Source organism: Marmota flaviventris, chromosome 1 (assembly GCF_047511675.1).
Source record: "Marmota flaviventris isolate mMarFla1 chromosome 1, mMarFla1.hap1, whole genome shotgun sequence".
Taxonomy (NCBI): domain Eukaryota; kingdom Metazoa; phylum Chordata; class Mammalia; order Rodentia; family Sciuridae; genus Marmota; species Marmota flaviventris.
Window position 1 is genome coordinate 114120222 of NC_092498.1, and position 20144 is coordinate 114140365.

A 20144-nucleotide genomic window follows, 5' to 3' on the forward strand; every position below is an offset into this window, starting at 1 on the left:
GGGGAAAGGACCAGTGGGAACCTGCCCCCTCCAGGGGATGCCCCCAGTGACCCACCTCTCCAGCCATGCCCCACCTGCCTGCAGTTGTCACCCAGTCAGTCCATTTGAACTAAGGTGGACTCTCATAATCCCAATTGCTTCATCTCTGAACATTCCTTCGTTAACCAGAGCTTTTGGGGGCCACCTCATACTGAAACCATAACAAGTATTTTTTAAGACCTTTTGTAATATGTCTTTACACACCCATGTACATTCACATATATCCACCTACATACTTTTTTTAAGAAAAGGGAAACTTTTAAGATGTTGGATTTGCAGTGCGTTTATCTCTTGTCAGTTTACGTGCCTAATTATTTTTAATGGTTACACATTATTTCATGTTATAAATATACCAGTTTAATATTTTTTTATTGAAAAAGAAGAGAAAATTTATAGAGATGAGGGCTTGTTTGGAGGGTCTGTCTGGGGTGGGGGGACGGCTCAGTGACTTTTGCACCCTTGGCTGGAGAAGGGTCCTCCTGTTGGGGAAGGCTGTTCTCTTCTGCTGAATCCTATGATAAGCCATGAGGTGGAAGGTGGTTGAAAGGTTTCTGTCTTTTTTTGAGTACACATAAGAAGACACAAAGTGGTCTTTGTTTCTTTGTTATTTAAACAAAAGTATGTTTTTTAGTTGCCACCATTGGATTGGTAGCTTTTCAATTTGTTGTTGAAGTGATTCTTTCTTAAGCCTATTCCTCATTGTTTATTTTCTTATACATTTATTTTACTTTTGTTGATCTAAGAGGAGAGTCACAGTATTTTACCAACAGGGATTTTTCTCATAAATGTCAGCCTGAAGTAATGTGAGAGTCCACAGTATCTCCTTGGAAACCAGGCTTTTGTGGGATAGAAACAACTGCTTTAAGATGGATTCTGTGTCCTAGGAAATGATTCAGGAAGTCTGGCAAGAAGGGAAGTCTTGCTATTAAGGAAATTCGGGAAATAGCAGCTCAATTATTTAAATGCTCAGGTTTGTTTGTCGTTATTCATGTTAAGAATGACCTGTCCTAACGATCATATTATAAATATACGATAAGTAACAAGTTTGACTTCTGGCTCCTACATGGTATGAATTTATCACTAAAGAGTTTGGATGTATTGTTTAAAATTAAGTAAAAGTTTGTTTGCATATTTTTTTTGTCATTTATGCTTGCCAATGGCATTGATTGAAATGCAGATATGTGCTTTGTGGGTGACATTTAAAATTCATTAGATCATATAACTTTTAAAGGTTTCCATTGGTCTTTTCTCCTGTTATAAAGTTTGGTAGCACTTTCTGTCTCAATAAACAGAGGAAACTACCTTAGATATTTCTAATTGTTTTATAAAAATGTTTTTCAGTGGTCTCAAAAAAAGCATTTCAGATTAGAAGTTACAAAAAACTCCAGAAATGCTGGCAAAGAAATAGTTTTTCCAAAAAATATTTTAAAGTGATAAGATTGGTAGATGATCAGTATACTTAAATAAAATTAGTATCTTGGAAATTGAAGTATTACTAATACAAAAACAGAAACATTCATTTTGTTTGTGTTGTTATAGCAATACTGAAAGCCACTGGAAAAATTTAGTAAGGTTAAATTTAGTGATTCTTTTGTTACACAGATTGGCTTATTTCAGAAGTACTAATTATACTGTTTGAGTTTTGAGGAAAGATCTCAAAAGCATTGTTTTTACATCATATTTTAAAAGTTACTTGTAGATAACTTTGTAGGATGTTTACATTATTACCTTCATTTAATTCTCTGGAAAAGAGTACCTTTTAATTTAATTTGAGAAAGTTATTATCTCTTGCTAATTAAAGTCGGGTGAGGCTTTGAAGAACTAAAGTTAGAATGCTTCATGTATTTATTAGTTTAGACATTTTTTGAAATGTATTACATTGAATTGTGAAAGTATTATATCTATTTTAGTTTTTAACTTATTTTGAAATAATTTCTTGCATTTATCAATTTAGATATTTCTCCTAAAATGTACTATATTCATTGTCAAAGCATTTAAGATTTTATTTAAATATTTTTCATTTTTAAAATTTGAGCCAGGTGTGGTGGTGCACCCTTGTAAGCCCAGAGGCTCTGGAGGCTGAGGCAGGAGGTTCTCAAGTTCAAGACCAGCCTCAGCAACTAAGTGAGGTGCTAAGCAACTCATTGAGACCCTGTCTCTAAATAAAATACAAAAAAAGGGCTGTGAATGTGGCTCAGTAGTTAAGTGCCTCTAATTCAAACTATGGTAAAAAAAAAGGAAAAATTGAAAGTAGAGGAAAAATTGCAAGATTAGTACAAGGACTCTTGTATGCCTTTCCTCTAGATTCTGCAATTGTTGACATTTTACCATGTGTGTCCTATAATTGTCTCTCTGCTTGTATTATTATTGTTATTTTTGTAACCATTTGAGATTAAATTTCAGATATGATGTCTTATCACTCAAAATCACTTCTTCTAACATTGGTTTAATGCTGCTATCTAATCCACAGATCCCATTCAGATTTCAGTGACTTCTTCAGTAATGTTCTTTATGGATACTCCTTCTTTCAGGTCCAGGATCCATTTTACCCTACAAGAAGGAATCTCTAGATAGTCAGCTTGAGGTACCAGATCTGTACCACCTGCCCACATTTTAAGTAACTTACTTGATTGTCTTGGTTTTGAGCACTCTTTGGCTTCTAATGGTTATTTCTTTGGTTGGTGCCTTTGCCTTTGATTATTCTAATGTTGTATTCCTAATTCTTTGTTTTTGAGTGTAAGTCTTTGCTCATACTACCTGTTTTAGTTAGTTTTTTCATCACTGTGCCCAAAGCAACTGACAAGAACAACTTAGAGGAAGTTTATTTGGGGTTCACTATTTCAGAGATTTCAGTCCATAGACTCCATTACTCTGGGTCCAAGTTGAGGCAGCGCATCATGGGGAAGGACCTAGTAGAGGAAAGCTGCTTAGTTCTTGGTGGGGTCAGAAAGCAGAGTGAGAATGGGAGGAGGAAGGGGCCACCGGACGTGCCCCCAGTGACCCCTCCTCTAGACATAACCCATCTGCCTAACAGTTACTACATAGTCCATTCAAATCAGGATTAACTGATCAGATCACAGCTCTCATAATCCAATCATTTTTACTTCGGAATGTTCCTGCATTAGCAGGAGATTTGGGGAGACAGCTCATATCTAAACTATAACACTACCTAATATGTAGCTCCTTGCTGATGGTTGGGATTCTTTTTGAAATTCTTGATCCTAGCGGCCAATTCATCTTTCTTTTGTTTCCTTAGCTTGATAATATGAAGGGATAAGTGATGTTTTTTTGTGTGTGTCTGTCTGGAGTCCTCATGCCAGGTGCCTCTTCTCTGCAGGGGTTAGGCAGAATATGACAGAGTAGGAGTTGGCATTCAGAATAATTTTACATGTCCGGCCAGTATTAGGACTATGCAAAAATGAAGAGAGGTACACATTTGGAACTTATGTATACATGTATATGTGTGAGAGTGTGTGTGTACATGTATACATACATAGTATTCTGTGAATCTTATATTAGTGTATTGTACTCCTGAATTATTTTGGATTATGTTTCAGCCAATAGATTTTATGATCCTAGTATATAATTTTAGGTGGTGGCTTGTTATTTTATGAGGGAGTAAACTAATACAATTCTTGTCTACCATTTGAGATCAGTTGGCAACTCTTAGAATATAAAGATAGAATAGTCACTGCTCAAGAATTAAATGGCTGATATTATTATGATATGCATTTACTTACATTTCCAAAAGTCAGAAATTATTCCTTATAAGACATTTATTATAACTATAGTCATTCAGTGGTTAAGCTCTGATATTAAAAAATAAACATTTTAAGAGTTGGCCAGTTTCTGTAGAGGTATTTCCAGAAGAATTTAGACTAAAAAGTGATATGAACTTCTGACTCAAAGTAATATATTTATGTATATGAATATGTATGTATATATATCTGTATACAGATACATGTATGTATGTACACATATATATGTGTATGTTTATATATAAACAAAGATACATACACACATATATACATACCTATATACACATATGTGTATACTTTTTTTGTTCTCAAATTCCTGTGCTCAAGTGATCATCTTGCCTCAGCCTAGTAAGTGGCTAGCACTACAAGTCTGCGCTACTATGTCCAGCTCCTCTTAATTTTTCTTTTCTTTTTTTAAAAAAATATTTATTTTTTAGTTGTAGTTGGACACAATACTTTATTTTATTTGTTTTTTATGTGGTGCTGAGGATTGAACCCAGGGCCTCGCACGTGCTAGGCGAACGCTCTACCACTGAGCCACAACCCCAGCCCCTTAATTTTTCTTAATGATAAAATATTAAATTTAAGTTTAAAGTCAATTTCGATAAGTAATTGGGTTTTCAGGGAAGCAATGATTTGATTTCTGGAAAGTATATTTAGAAAAGGAAACATTTTTAGTATATTATGTGTCATGTACATGCAGGAAGAATCCTTTATCAATCCACGTGACCCTGCATTAGTAAGAGCTGTAAATTGGGTGGGGTTGTGGCTCAGTGGTAGAGCACTTGCTTCACATGTGTGAAGCACTGGATTCAATCCTCAGCACCACATAAAAATAAATGAATAAAATAAAGGTATTAAAAAAAAAAAAAGAGAGAGCTGTGAATTGTTGAGCCTTTGGCTTTATGAAGAATTTCCAGTCTCATACGCCCTCTTGTGTTCAGCTATGGTTAGAGCTGTATGTTACATGGCTGTTGGTATTCTTGTCTAGATTGATAGGTTGGGTTGTTATAATGTATTCTTTGAAGAGATTATAAATTTTGAGCTATTAATGATAAATATTCAATACCCAGCCTCTTATATTATCTTTGTAGAACTGTACAATTGGAGAAACACTTAAGTGTTTCCCTGATTATATTCCTTACATTTACTTTTGTATATTCGATATTAGTATTTATTATATTTAATTAATGTATTCATTGAGATGTATGTCCTTGAATATATATCATTCTTAGAGAGGCTGAATGACAATGTTTATACTGTTTTTTAGAGAGAGAGAGAGAGAGAGAGAGAGAGAGAGAGAGAGAGAGAATATTTTTATTATTTATTTTTTAGTTTTCGGCGGACACAACATCTTTGTTTGTATGTGGTGTTGAGGATCGAACCTGGGCCGCACGCATGCCAGGCGAGTGCGCTACTGCTTGAACCACATCCCCAGCCCTATATTGTTATTTTATATGAAGGTTCTGAGGCAATTGTAAACTGTTGTAGTGTGATTAAAATATTAAGTACCTGGTGTGTTTTAAGTGTTCAATAACTATATATATATATATATTTTCAATAAATATTTGTTGAAAGGAAAAATGAAAGAATTGTGGCTGACAACCTAATGTTTTAATTTTTTTAAAGAACTGAAATTAGTTGTTTGGTTGTGAACTTGCTATATTCTGAGGGATGGATTTTTACTCTTATTCCAAAGAAGTCAAGGAACGAATGACTTTTAATTTGTGGGTTAGTATTTAATTGAAGTAGAACATTTTATGCCTCATCATACTTAAAAAACCATATTCAATCTCAATCTATAGCCTAATAATTGATGTGGAACCACAGCCTCATTTCATTTGAATCCCTCAGGGGCTGTTGTTTGGATTTTGTGGATCCCATCAGAATCAGAGCAACTTTTGTGTGAATTTATGAACCGTTGTGCCAAGCTGATTTTAGAAGTTTACAAATGGGGTCTAAGCAAAGCATTCCTTTCAAATGAGGTGATTCTAAAGGCTTACTTACCAAAAGTCCAGCATTTGCTAATGACTTTCCTGCTTACTAGATAATTAAAAAACTCTTACATTTGGTTTATGTAGGCAAAACATAGGCTAAATCACACAATTTAGAAAAGATTTCTCATTACCTTCCCTTTTACATCATTCTTTTAAAAATATACTAGTAGGAAAGATTTGATATGGCTTTCTTACTTATATTCTTAAATTTAATACAACCTGCCCTTTAAAGAATGAGATGTGAGATTTTTTTCCATGTGAAATCCATTTTTTTCTTCCTGATTCAGTGTACGTAGGTTGTGTTTCTAAGATTTTCTCCATTCCATCTCTATTTTCTAATTTGATGACATACTCTTGCTCATAGTTCTCACTGATAATCTTTTATTTCTGAGAAAATCACTAGTAAATTTGTTTCTTTCCTTTCTGATTTTAGTACTTTCATTTTCTTTCTTATCAATCTAACTGAAGATTTGCTGAATTTTGTAAAAAAAAAACTTTCATTTATTGTTTTCTATTTTCTACTCCATTATTTCACTTATTTCTGCTCTAATATTTATAATTTCCCATCTTCTGCTGACTTGTGATTAGTTCTTTCTTTTTTTCTTCCCTGTGTCTCTGAGGTCTAATGTCAGGCTGTTGACTTGAGATCTTTCTTCAGTGTAGGTGTTTACCACTATTCAAAGCCTCCCTGTAGAACTACTCTTACTAGATCTCTAAATTTTGGTATATTGTGTTTCGTTTTCATTTATCTCAAGATATTTACTAATTTATCTTGTGATTTCTCATTTCTCATTTCAGGAGTGTGCTATTTAATTTCTGTATATTTGTGATTTTTTCCAGCTTTTTGCTTCTATTGGTTGCTCTCCCCCGCCCCAAGAAGGTAGTGGAGATGGGAATAGGAAAGCAATAAAAGGAATTAGACTAATTTTCCTATGTTCATATATGCATATGCCACCAGTGAACTCCACCTCATGTACAACCACAAGAACAGGATCCTAATTAGAGAAAGTTATAGTCATGTCTGTATAATATGTCAAAATATACTCTACTGTCATGTATATCTAAAGGACAAATGTTTTAAAAGTTATTATATTTTAAAAATTCTTGCCTTTAATTTCACAGATCTTTTCCCCTTTCCAATTTCTACTCAAATTGGCTCCTGAACCCTTCTTATAAACATTTCAACTCAATTATTGCATTTTTTAGCTCTATTTCTTCTTTGGGTTTCTTTTCATAATTTCAAATATTTGTTGACATGGTCATTTTACTTATATGTTTTTTCCTGAATTCCTTTAGTTCTTAATATACATTTCCTTTAGCTCTCTGGACAAATTTAAGACAGTTGTGGGATTCTGTTTGTATCTTTTTTCAACAGATGACTAAAATTTATGTGTATATAATGTAGGAAAGGTTGTTTTAAAATATGTGTATGTTGTGGGATGATTCAATTAAGGTAATTAACATATTGTTTATTTTACTGATGTGCCTTTTTGTGGTGAGAACACTTAAAACCTACTCTCTGAGTAATTTTTCAAGAACACAATATACTGCTATGACATGGAGTCACTGTTGTACGCGAAAACATGGGGGAAAAGACAATAATCATCCTATTGAACTATGGAGAATGCTCAGCATGGCAGGAATACACATCTTTCTCTGCTTTTTTGTATAAAGATGTCACATTAAAACAATTACTGTTTGAAATTTCAACTGAAACGATTGTGCTTACCTAGCTTCTTGGTTATTCATCTATACCAGGAGTCAAGACTTCTCCTGTAGCCTCAGTTTTTCTGGGACCTGTCAGAGTTTTAAGTACCTGTTGGCCCTTTTTATGTCTTCATTTGAGAAATGTCTATTATGTTCATTTTATAACGAGGTTATTTGATGGCTCCCAATGTGTTGAGTTCTTTATATATTTTGGATAGTAGGCCCTTATCAGGAGTGTGGCTGCCAAGTACATCCTCCCACCCGGTAGGTTATCTCAATCTTTTGATTGTTTCCTTTCCTGTAGATAAACATTTCGATTTGATGTAGTCCCATTCGTCTAGCTTAGGTTTTGTTATCTGCACTTTGGGGAACCTATTAAAAAAAAAATCATTGCCCAAACTAATGTCATAGAGCTTTTCTCCTTTGTTTTCATGTGCTAGTTTTCAGTTTCTGGTCTTGCACAAGTTTTTCATCTATTTTGAGTTGATTTGTGTCTCTGTTGCAAGAAAAAGGGTCTTATTTTACTCTTCTCCACGTGGATATAAAGACACTTGTTTTTTACAGCCTTTTTTTTTTTTTTTAAATATGTCCAGGGGTCTTACCTTTCTCAGGGAGAGGTTCTGCCAAATTACTTTCTTCATAAGCATGAGCTATGTTCCCCTGGTTTCCATGCCTGCAGAGCTTCTGCCGAAAATCGGGCATTTAAAACAAAACTACCATGTCTCCCAATCTTTGCAGACCAGCTCTATGCCAGGGCAGCTCTTTACAGATGAGCTGATCCTATTCTGATCCCAGGGACCAGCTTGAGGTCAAAGTTTAAGTCTTCTCAGGTATATTGTAAGCATTCACTCTGCCTATTCTGCATGGAGTTTTCTCAATTCCTCCTAATAAATAGCTGCTTTTGAATGTCTTGATTACCCCCCCAAATCTTCACCACCCTCTGCTCCTCTCATGGGCCTTGGATTGCTCATCTGCAGCTGTAATCTCTTGCCCCAAGCATCCACCGGTATGTGGTCTCCCTACAACCTTCACATGCAGTGGAAGGCACACTTCCCCATGAAATGAGATCCAAGTTAGGTGGTCCAGAGACCTATCCTTCAGTCAGTGCCCAGGCAGGTTAGAACCCTGCCAATCAGGTTTGCTCTGGCCCTGCACTTCAAGGGAAGGGACTGCAAACAGTGCTGCTGCCCCCTGCAGCCTGAGACTTTGCCATGCCAGGGAGAGGAAGGGCAGGGGCAAGAAAAAACATCAGGATCTTCTCTGCAGGTTTGAATGTGGCTGCTTCTTGATTGGGCATCTGCGTGGTTGCTCTAAACCTCTGACTTTTACTTCAGTCAGTTTCTGTTGCTTTGGATGTTTCCACAAGGAGGAAGCTTCCTAGTCTCCACTTTGCTGACATGAGCCCTCTCATTGTTCTTTTCTTTCATTCTTTTTTCTGTTTTCTTTTGTTTTTATTTTTCCATTTTGTTTTTTCGAGATGAGGCCTCACTATGTTGCCCTGACGGGCCTTGCCTTTCTTGCAACAAGCAACCATTTGGTCTCAGCCTCCCTAGGAGCTGGGACTACAGGTTTGTAACATCCTGCTTGCTCTATCCTCATTTTTAAATAATAAATTCAGTTTGTTAATAATTTGTTTTTATGATATTCCTTGCTTTTTCATGTTCTACTTTCACATCATTGCTAGATTTTGTTCACATCAACTTTTATGGTTTCTTTATAAAATCAGTTGGGGATCGATCCTAGTTTGCTATCCTCTAACATCATACCCAACATGGTAGCTTTCAGTTGCAGAGTTTACGAAGGTCTGTCACACTTGCCGAAACTAAAATAGAAAGTTTTGAATCTTCCTATCTTATATAATCACTTTTGGAAAATAATGATTACCTGTGTTTATAAAATCTTACAAACTGCTGCATAATTTTATAGGTAGTATAAACGTACTGTTATGTAATTATTCCTGTATACCTGAGAATTGAAGTTGCTTTCCAATGTTTATTTTAATAATTCTAAGACATCGGCACTGTTAGATTGAGACTCGGGTATTCAAATGACCTCATCGAATTTTCATGGAGCCCAAGAGTCCCCTGGCTAAGTACTTCAATTCTATGTACAGATGTGGTTCACACATAAAGAAACAACCGCTTGGACACAGGTTGGAAGGCCACAGCAGACCGAAAGAAATGAAGCCAGAGTGCAGAAAATAAGAACTGAAACCCTGGCTCAGAAAAAAAAAAATCATATAAGGGAAGAAACAGTCTGGACATGTAGAAATCAAGGCTCAAGCTAAAACAAGAGGTTTTACCTGCTCTTGTACATTCGGAATTAAATTAAGTATACAAAGTGTATATACACACACTGTGAGTGGTTGATGGAGTTTGAATTACTGGAGCAGTTGATGAAATACTAACAATTGGAGACGTATTATCAAATGATTTCCTAAAGGATTGCATCAGACTTTCATTAGCAAGCTTCTCTTGGGCAGAAGGATTACAGGGCTCCACCCTGGGCCTGTGCAGGCTACTGGTTCTGAGTCTATAACAAAGTAGCCGCCTGCCCTCTGAGGGGCCTGGAAAATCAGAGCTGTGTCCTAAGACATCCTGGGACCTGGGCATTCATTCAGATGGGTCCCCTAGGCCTGGGGCCCTCCAAGAAAGCATTGGAACAGAACTCTGACAGCTCCCAAAACAGTGAGGCTACAGGAGAAGTCTTGACTCCTGGTAGAGGAACAATGAAGAAGCCAAGTAAGCAAAACTGTTTCAGTTTAAATTGATAAGAAATACTGTTTTAATGGGACATCATTATCCAAAAAAGCAGAGAAACGTGTCTATTCCTGCCATGCTGAGCTTTCTTCACAGTATTAGGGCACAATTGGGGTCCTTTACCTCATTTCTTCGTATTTCTTACACAACAGGGGCAGCTGAAATATGAGTCACCTTCCTGTCGACCAGACAGAAAAGATCCTCCATCTCTATTTCAAGAAGGGCAAGAGAGTCAGTTTCACTTCTGCTCAGTGACACATTTGAATTTCTCCATCTTAGGTTCATGCCCTTCCAGGAGGAATATAGTCCCTCATTTCATACTGTAGTCTCTGGAAGTAGACTGCTGTCACCTTTCCTCCCAGCCCCCATTCCAACACCCTCTGCATCTGGCCCTGCTATTAGGGACACTTCTGGTTCATCCACAATAAGCAAAAGGAGCAGCAGTCAATCACACCTGCCTCCCCACCCCCAACATGCCTAAGGAGCCTTCTCATACCACTGGGGAACTCGAAACTAGTGGCACCTGTAGAAGAGGCTCCTTTAGGGGAACTTGTGGGCTGGGCTGGGTCCTTGGCCATCTCAGTCCAACACTCATGACTAGGTACAATTTTCACCATCCAAAATCAGTCTTCAGGCATATATCTGGGACACAATCCTTTAAAAAAAATAAGCTGGAGACTGGACTCCACCAAGTCCCTAGTACCTTAAACTCAATGGCCTCCATGAACCCTTGGGTCTGGGTTCACAAGTTAGTTGTTTCCTCTAAATTCCTTTATTCCTTTGACAGTGGGAGAATTCTGTGAGGTGTGAAGTCTGGTAGAACTGCACAAAAGTGGCACCCAACTGACAGGAGAGACTAAGGAACATTCCTGGCCCCTCCTTGCTTACCAGTGCCACGTTCGATGGCATCTGGGAGGACAATGTGGTCATCTTTCTCCTCTTCTAGTTTATGAACTTCGGGCAGGGAACTACTGTGCTTGCTTTTTCTTTCTGGACCTAGACTGCAGTTCTTCAGTGACACCCCCACATTTCCTCAACTCCACTCAAGTTCAGATCTCCGGGAGGATGGGGCACCCGAGGTGCCCTGGAGACCACACGAGCCTGACCTGCACACTCGGCTAGTGCCTCTCTAACCCCGTCTCCTAAACCACAGACCCCAAGCTCCCTGTCTCAAAGCTGTTTAAGGTCTCCCCTGTCCAAGCAGGGACCAAAGTCCTTCTGGCACACCATACCCCGTGGTCCAGAGTTCAAGGTGACAGTCCTCAATGGCCTGTTAAGGTTTGGGAGAAGGTGATATGAACACTCCAGCAAAGGAGCCAAGTTTCCCAGAAAAGAGAGACACCATTCAGTCTGGAGACCGGGGTTGGGGTGAGGGTCTTCCAGAGAGAGGTGGAGTTGTGCTGCTGATGCCCCACCTCGCCCCAGAGCCAGATGCCTAGACCTAGGGGTGGGAGTAGAGTAGAAAACTAAGGCTGGAAAATGTGGCTAAAGAGCAGGCCTCACTTTCCAGTGCATTGCCCCCTGAAACAAGACCCCTTGCAAACACCAGTGCACCCAGTGCATGCACTGGCCCTTGCATAGCAGGTGAATGCAGGTGCCAGAAAAACCCAGCCAGAAAAGAGAGCACCCTGCCTCAGAAACTTTCTTCCCCAGGCAAAGTGGAGAGGGAAACCTACCGAGCCTGTCTATGTGCTCTCCACAGGGTAGTTGCCCGTAGATCCTTCCAGCTCTTCTGCTTTCTGTTTCCTGCACCCTGGTACCTTGCACTCTCAGCGCGACTCTCACACAGAATTTTCTAGATTCCACCTTCTATCGGGCTCATGATGCTCCAGGAAGTGAGGGCACTATGCTCAATTGCACAATTGTCATTTGATTTGTCAAATTCGAAGAAGTATCTCCCTGTAGCGGGGTAACTCAGTATTTCCAAACTTTACTCCCATTCGCAGGTCACTTGCTGTCACGTTGCTTAAAATCCCAGGTGCCTCCAGCAACAGGGAGGACAGCTGTCAATGCCTAAACCAAGGGGCAAGGAGAGGCTCCTCCACAGAAGGCAGAGTCCAATGCCTAGAGCTTGTAGAACAAGGAGCATCATGGGGACATCCTTTCACTGAGAGTCTACTATGGCTCCTGTGGTGCGACACAGCCTACCTGCCTCTTGTTTCCCCTGGCTCTGGTCCACATTATGGGGGTACGTTTCTCTAGCTTAGCACTTCTCAAAACGTTACCAGAAATCACTAGTCACCTGAAACCACAGCTTTCAAATGCTCAGAAAGACAAATGGCAGTGGAGAGTGTACAAGTCTGAGCTGCTCTCACTGGGTAGCTCCTCCCCAGAGCCCACTGGGACTCAGCTGCAGACTGTTGGAGATAGTCTCTGCTGCACATCTACCCAGGAGGCAAAGCAGACCACCTGTTCACACTCACAACACAGATACTGAGAGCGCAGAGCTGGGCCTCATCTCAGTTCTTGTACTCAGTGAATGGTTACACAACACAATGGTTAACGTAATAGTTACTTTTTATTCCATGTTTTTAGATTGGACAGAGGTTTCACAAGATTTTACTAAGAAAAGAGAAAGAGTAACTTTTGTACATCAACAAGCTTGATTGCAGACATAACTTTTTTTTTTTTTTTTAGTTGTAGATGGGCACAATACCTTATTTTATTTTTATGTGGTGTAAGAATCAAACCCAGTGCTTCACACCTGCTAGGTAAGTGTTCTACCACTGAGCCACAACCCCAGCCCTGCAGACCTAACTTTTACAAGAAAGAGAAACCTGACCTTTACAATAAAGAGGAGCTAAACCACAATGAGCTCTCTAGAAATCCTGTTGACTTTTTAAAAATATCTTGTTTACTAGGAGAAAGGCTTATATATTACAATTAAGGTGGGGATCTTTTGGACACTACATCATTTGGAGTATTTGTGGTACATCGTTACCCCCTCTATGCTCATTATTTAACCCTTTAAATCAAAAAACATCATTATCTTCTAGGCTTAACATTTTATATAATGCCGTAATCTTAATTTCTCTCTCTGTTACTCCCTCCCCACCCCAATAGCTGCTTCTGTAGTTGACCCAATGTTTCATTGTAAAAGGGAGACAAACATGAAAGCAATAAACAATAGCATAATCCATACTATGTCAATTAAACTTTCGAATCCACCAAGAATAGAAAAACCATCCTCCAAAGAGTGAGCTTGGTTCCCAAGCCTTAATGCCCTTTCAGGTTTGAACTAGTACATGTGCTAGTTGTTTTTTTTTTTTTTTTTCTTTTCAATTTAATTAATAAGTTTAAATTTTATATAAGAAAAGTATACATATTTTTATGACCATTAAAGTGTCCAGACTTCCTTTTAAGCCTTAGTCCTTTATGAATTTTTTTCAATTAGTTATATATAACAGCAGAATGCATTTTGACTATTAAACACAAATGGAGGCAACTTTTCATTTCTCTGGTTAGACACAGTGCACAGTCACCCCATTCCTGCAATCATACATGTACATAGATTAATACAATCCACCTCATTCCACCATCCTTCCCACTCCCATATCCCCTCCCCTCCCACACTCCCCTCTGCCCAATCCAAAGTCCCTCCCATCTTCCCTTGCCCCGCCCCCCATTATGGGTTAGCTGTGTGTTTGGTTGTTGTCAGTCCTGTAGTAAAGACCAAGGAAAGGACTGTGTATATGACAGAAGTAAGGGGTGGCAATGCACCATAGTATGAGAGCCCTCTTACAGGATGAAACAGTCCATTTGTCCTGTTGCTTAGTTTATTTTCCTCCTTGCATTGATCAGCCAGCCCTCAAGTGGCTGAAGCAGGGCTGCTGTTTCCTCAAGCTTTGGTGTGTGCAGGCTTGCCAGCTTCCAGGGTGACCAGAGCAGGGCTAGTGTCCTTCTGATCCTCAAGCTTCTCTGGTGTTTCCTTCTTCCTGATGGTCAGCTGAAGGGGAGCAAAAGAATGTACATGAGATTCTATTACAGACAGTCTAAAAACAAACCAAAAAGAACAAAATATTACATAATACACTATGTATATGTGTGCGAGTATATATGTGTGTGTGTGTGTGTGTGTGTGTGTGTGTACACACACACACACATACATTTGGTGATACTGTAAAGAGGAGTAAAAAAGTTGTGGACACTGCTCCCTGTGTGTGCGGCAGAGGTGGGGGATATCCTGGAAGGTTTGAACTACATAGATTTATCTCAATGTAACTTTAAACAAATTTGAAAACAGCTTTTAATTCCATGAGCCTGACCCAACATTTCATGCTTTGGTTTATGACCTTCCATATATTATTATTTCCTCTAAAAACATGATGTAAATTTCAACTCCCTACCTCACAGGTCAGTTGTCATCCAAAGGTGCACTTCTAGGTGTGTCACCTTTAGTCTGAGAATATATTTCTGCATGGAAATATTGCTGAATGCCTACCTGGCTCCCAAGGTGAGGTAGTGCAGAACAACTTGATTTGCCCATGGCTTATTGTCGGGAGCTGCCTTGGATGCAGACGCCTTTAAGCCCTGATGCACCGGGTTCTGAACAATTATTGCATTCAGTCTGGCAGGGCAGTGCCAGGTTGCAGTAATGTGGGTGTCACCCCAGCTCAGATAACAAGGCATGGCTCCAGGTGTAGGCATCACCCACTGGGGTTGAGTTACACTCATCTGTTCCCTTGTATTCCGACCCCTTTGCCCTTTTTGAGATAAAATGTTCTATGGAAACTCCCCTTGTGTGTCTCCTGTGTAACAATAAAGAATTCCAGTGGTTCTATGTCTTTCCATGGGCCTTACGTTCACAGAGCCACCCCCGGATTATTGAAAAGGTACTTCTGTGTGGTTGTGTGCCTTCTTTGTCATTTTCTTAAATTATTGGAATAGTCAGATTTATGAACCACGCATGAGGTCTCCAGCTATTACAGATGGTGATAGCTTATCATCCTCACCATCTTTGTTTTACCAGATGCAAAACCAAGGTTGTACCTAGTTCTGGACCCTGGACAAGGTCACCCAGTTAAAAGGGATGTGAATTCAGCTCTACCAACTCTGATGCCTTTGCCTCTCCCCACACTACCCTTTGCAAGACAAAACTAGGTAACATATTTTTCCTTTCTTGATAATCTCATGGAAGAAGCCAATGTCAGACTAAGTTTGGTAGTTCTAGGAGGGTATTTTCCCAAGAGGGGGCTTTTCCCCAAGTCCAGGTGGGTGGAGTCTGTCCAGTCTGGCTCATACCACTGCCCAGAGCCCAAGAGCCCAGATGGCTTTCTCTGGAATCCAGAGTCCCCTTCAGAGAGGAGTGTGAGGGTGAGTTAGGAAGCTGCTTCCAGGCTGGACTCCCAGAGCAGCCAGAGATCCCTCTCCAGCTTGCCCCACAGGGTCAAGGTCCAGAGGAGGCCAGTAGCTCCACCTCTGCCCCCTCACCAGCAGGCTGGACCCACCTAGCCCCGCCCACTGCCTGCTGTGAGGACTGCAACCTTTGTTTAAAGTACTCACTTGTTTTCCTTGGATGAGTTCCCTGAGTCAGCACAACTCCTGCTCAAGGGCCCAGAAGGACTGGTGGGTGGTCCTGGGGGAGGAAAGGCAGGCGGCAACCGGTGGGCACTGATGAGGCGACTGGGATGGAGACTGCCCAACTTCCCAGTTTCTGTGGTCTTGGGCAGCACAGCAGCATCTTTGGGATGGAATCACTGAAGAGGCCTCATGGAGTGGTAGCATCTGGTGGCAGCAGCAGCAACATGTAGCTGCTTCAGGCGTAGGGCATCAGGCGAGGGAGGTCTGGAGTTGAGAGTTGGCGTGGGGGTGGCAACAGCTGAGGTGTTGGCATCCAGCTGCAGTTTGGGAGATCCCTTGCTGCATACTCACAGTGGCGGTGGCAGCAGAAGAGTCCAGAAGCTGCTGTGGTGACAACAGAGGGATGTTGCCATGATCATTTCTGTCCTGCAGTGCCACAGGAGTCTGGCTGCAGTGGGTGAAGTGGGCATCCAGTGCTGAGTATCGCTGTCTTGCGTCCATGATGGAGTCTGGTGGTGGCAGCAGCAACATGCAGCTTCATCCGGGAGCCGGCATGGGGCACTGGAGTCAGGCATCATGGCGGGGGGTGAAGGGCATTGACGTTGGGCCCTTGGTGGGCAGCATCATAGTCCAGCTGGGGTTTGGGAGTTTGGTTGCTGCACGGTGGCGGCAGCACCAGTAGAGTCTGGAAACGGGGCTGAGGACACAGAGGCGTCCAGTGGTGAGCATCTTCATCCTGCTGGGGTAACAGGAATCCTGCTGCAGTGGCATCTGGCGACCATGTGGGGAGTCCGGTGGCTACAGTGAAGAGCTCCAGGCTGGTGGCGGCAGCGAGGGCGCAGGGCAGTGAGCCTCAGAGTGGAAGGGCGACGAGAGGCTGGAATGGCCTCTGCAGTGGCTGTTCCAGGCCCTGGGTCTTGGTCCTGGCTGAGCGGCCTGTTCAGGAAGCAGCACGAGGGGGGTGGCAATACCCAGGCAGCTGCTGAGGACCTTAGGCTGCCCACACCTGCCTCGCCTGGCACTGGCCATGAGCCCGCCGGGTGGCTGCTCGCCCCATCCCCGATGTGGCCTCTGCAGGGGAACTAGGCCATCTGCCAGGTGGGGCAGCCTTGGGAGAGGACCCCCACCTTCCTAAGAGACATCCCACCTGGGCTGTGGGGGGAGAGAGCAGAGGAACTAGGACCTCTTCATCCTCAAAGTGCATTTCTGATTGGAAGCATTTCCTCTCAGAACTGGAACAGGACAAGGATGCCCTCTCTCACCTTCTACTCTACATAGTCCCTGATACTCTAGCCAGAGTTTAAACTATACTGCTGTTTAAACTCCACTACAGCTTAGACTACACAACAGAGCTGTAGATGAAAGAAATTAAAGGGATAGGAATAGGGGAAGAAGAACTCAAACTATCCCTATTTGCTGACGACATGATTCTACACATAGAGGATCCAAAAAAACTTCACCAGAAAACTTCTAATATTAACAAATTCAGCAATGTCACAGGATATGAAATCAATATTCATAAATCAAATGCATTTCTATCTATTAGTGATGAACCCTCTGAAAGAGAAATTAGGAAAACTATCCCATTCACAATAGCCTCAAAAATGAAATATTTGGGTATAAATTTAACAAAAGAGATGAAAGACCTATACAATGAAAACTAAAGAAAGAAATTGAAAAGACTTTCAAAGATGGCGGACCAGAGGGAAGCAGCATCTGTGTTGCTCTGTGATCCAGATCTCTCCTAGTAGGAATTCTGCATCTCTTGAGAGTGTTAGAGGCCCCTGTACAGCTTCTCTCTACAGAAATGACCAGCGCTGTGACCTCGCGCAGGACTCAGGGCCTCAGTGTCCGAGCAGGACACAAAGCCAAAGTTGCAGTTCACTTAAGACTTGGCCAGCGCCTTAGCAGAACCACCTACCAACACATCTGCAGACCGCCGAGACTCGCTCCACTCCCACGCAGGTCACTCAGCTGCTACCTCCCCACAGCACAAGGCCATCGGTTCCCCTGACATCACCAGACACCCCGGCTCTGGAAGCACACCGACTACATCTTGGAAAGCATTCCTTGCCATTTTGAGGTGGGCATGGCTATCGGATCCCTCCCCTTTTGAGCAGGTACCTGATTCCAGTTCCTCCCTCATGGAATTAATATTGTCAAAATGGCCACACTATCATAAACCTTATACAGATTTAATGTGATTCCAATTAAAATCCCAATAACATTCCTCATAGAAATAGAAAAAGTAATCATGAAATTCATTTGGAAAAATAGACACAGAGAAATCCTTATTGACAAAGCAATCCTTAGCAAGAAGAGTGAAGTAGGAGACATCACAATATCAAACCTTAAACTATACTACAGATCTGTAGTAACAAAAACGGCATGCTATTGGCACCAAAATACACATGTAGACCAATGGTCCAAAATAGAAGATACAGAGAAAAACCCACATAAATGTATTTATCTCATTCTTGCCAAAGGTGCCGAAAACATACATTAGCTAAACGATAGCCTCTTCAACAATGGTGCTGGGGAAACTGTAAATCCATATGTAGCAGACTGAAATTAAACCACGATCTCTCACCTTGCACAAACACTCAAAGTAGATCAAGGACCTAGGAATTAGACCAGAGACCCTGTACTTAAGAAATAAAATCAAGAATTAATAATGGGATGGATTCAAACTTAAAAGCTTCTTCTCAGCAAAGGAAACAATAATATGAAGAGAGAGCTCACAGAGTGGGAGAACATCTTTACTACACGCACATTAGATAAAACACTAATTTCCAGGATATATAAAAAACTCAAAAACTTCAACACCCAAAGAATAAATAACCCAATCAATAAATGGGCTAAGGAAATGGACAGACACTTCACAGAAGAAGATACACAGTCGATCAACAAATATATGAAAATATGTTCAACTTCACCAGAAATTAGAGAAATGCAAATCAAAACTACTCTAAGACCATCTTACTCCAGCCAGAATGGCAGTTAACCAGAATACAAGCAACAATAAGTGTTGGTGAGGATGTGGGGGGAAAGGCACACTCATACATTGCTAGTGGCATTGCAAATTGGTGCAACCACTCTGGAAAGCAGTATGGAGCTTCCTCAAAAAACATGGAATGGAACCTCCATTTGACCCAGAAATTCCACTCCTCAATCTATACCCAAAAGACTTAAAATCAGCATACTAGAGTGATGCAGCCACATCAATGTTTATAGCAGCTCAAGTCACAGTAGGTAAACTGTGGAACCAACCTAGAAGTCCTTCAAGAGCTAAATCAATAAAGAAAATGTGGTATATGTGCACAATGGAATCTTAGCTTTAAAAGAGAATAAAATTATGACACTTGCAGGTAAGTGGATGGAGTTGGAGAATATGATGTAAGTGAAAAAAGCTAATCCTCAACAACAACAGGCTGAATGTTCTCCCTGATAAGTGGATGCTGATCCATAATGAGGGGGGCAAGGGAAGAATGGAGGAACTTGGGGCAAAGGGGAAGGATAGGAGGGACGCGCATGGGGTAGGAAAGAGGGTGGAATGAGAGGGATATCATTACCCTAGGTACATGCAGGACTGCACATATGGTGCAACTCTACATCGTGTTCTACCAGAGAAATGAAAAGCTGTGCTCCATTTCTGTACAATGAACCAAAGTGAATTCTGCTGTTATGTACAACTAATTAGAGCTAATTAATTTTTTTAAAGTACATTTCTTTGTCTAAGGGTGGCAGAAGACCAAGACCAAGGACGGCACGTCTTGGGGTTCCCTCTGCCATCTATGCCCTCCACTCTTGTCCCGCCCCAGGGATGCGCTTTGAGGGGGAGGATTTGTAGCCCCACCCCCCACTGCCTCTGCTCTCAGTGGCCACAGCCCAGGAGAGATGTCGCTGGGGAGGGTGGGTGTCCTCTCCAAAGGCTGCCCCGGCTGGCAGCGGGCCTCCCCCCGCAGAGGCCGCAACCCAGGGAGGGGCAGGGCGAACCCGGGGTGGGGCGAGCTGCCACCCGGGGGGCTCAGGGCCGGTGCCAGGCGCCACCTGCGTGCGCAGCATAAGGTCCTCAGAGGCTGTGTGGGTACCGCCGCCTGCCGTGTCCTGCTTCCTGAGCAGGCAGGCCCTGCCAGGAGCAAGACAAGTGGCCTGGGGCAGCCACAGCACAGGGCACCCCATCCTCTGGTCGCCCTCTGACTCTGAGGCCCGCTGCCCTACGCTGTCGCTGTCGCCACAGCCAGCGCTCCACACTGTGGCCACTGGAGTCCCGACCTGGCCACCAGCAATGCTGCCAACACCTCCACTGCACTGGAAGCAGACTCCCGCCACCGCCAATGGATGAGGATGCTCCTATTTGGACG

At 41.6% G+C, this 20144-nt stretch overlaps 1 protein-coding gene across 2 annotated transcripts in view; it reads left to right on the forward strand.

Moving 5' to 3' along the window:
• Positions 1–20144, forward strand: part of LOC139706684 (tetratricopeptide repeat protein 28-like) — a 90064-nt gene that overhangs the window by 43173 nt on the left and 26747 nt on the right. Inside the window, exon 3 of one of the 2 annotated variants that reach the window (XM_071614977.1) lies at positions 5133–5317. The exons of the other annotated variant lie outside the window; for it this stretch is intronic. Coding sequence (XP_071471078.1) covers positions 5133–5222 — 90 coding nt within the window. The 3' untranslated portion in view covers positions 5223–5317. Of the gene's footprint in view, positions 1–5132; positions 5318–20144 lie in introns of those variants that run through there. 2 annotated transcript variants of the gene reach the window in all.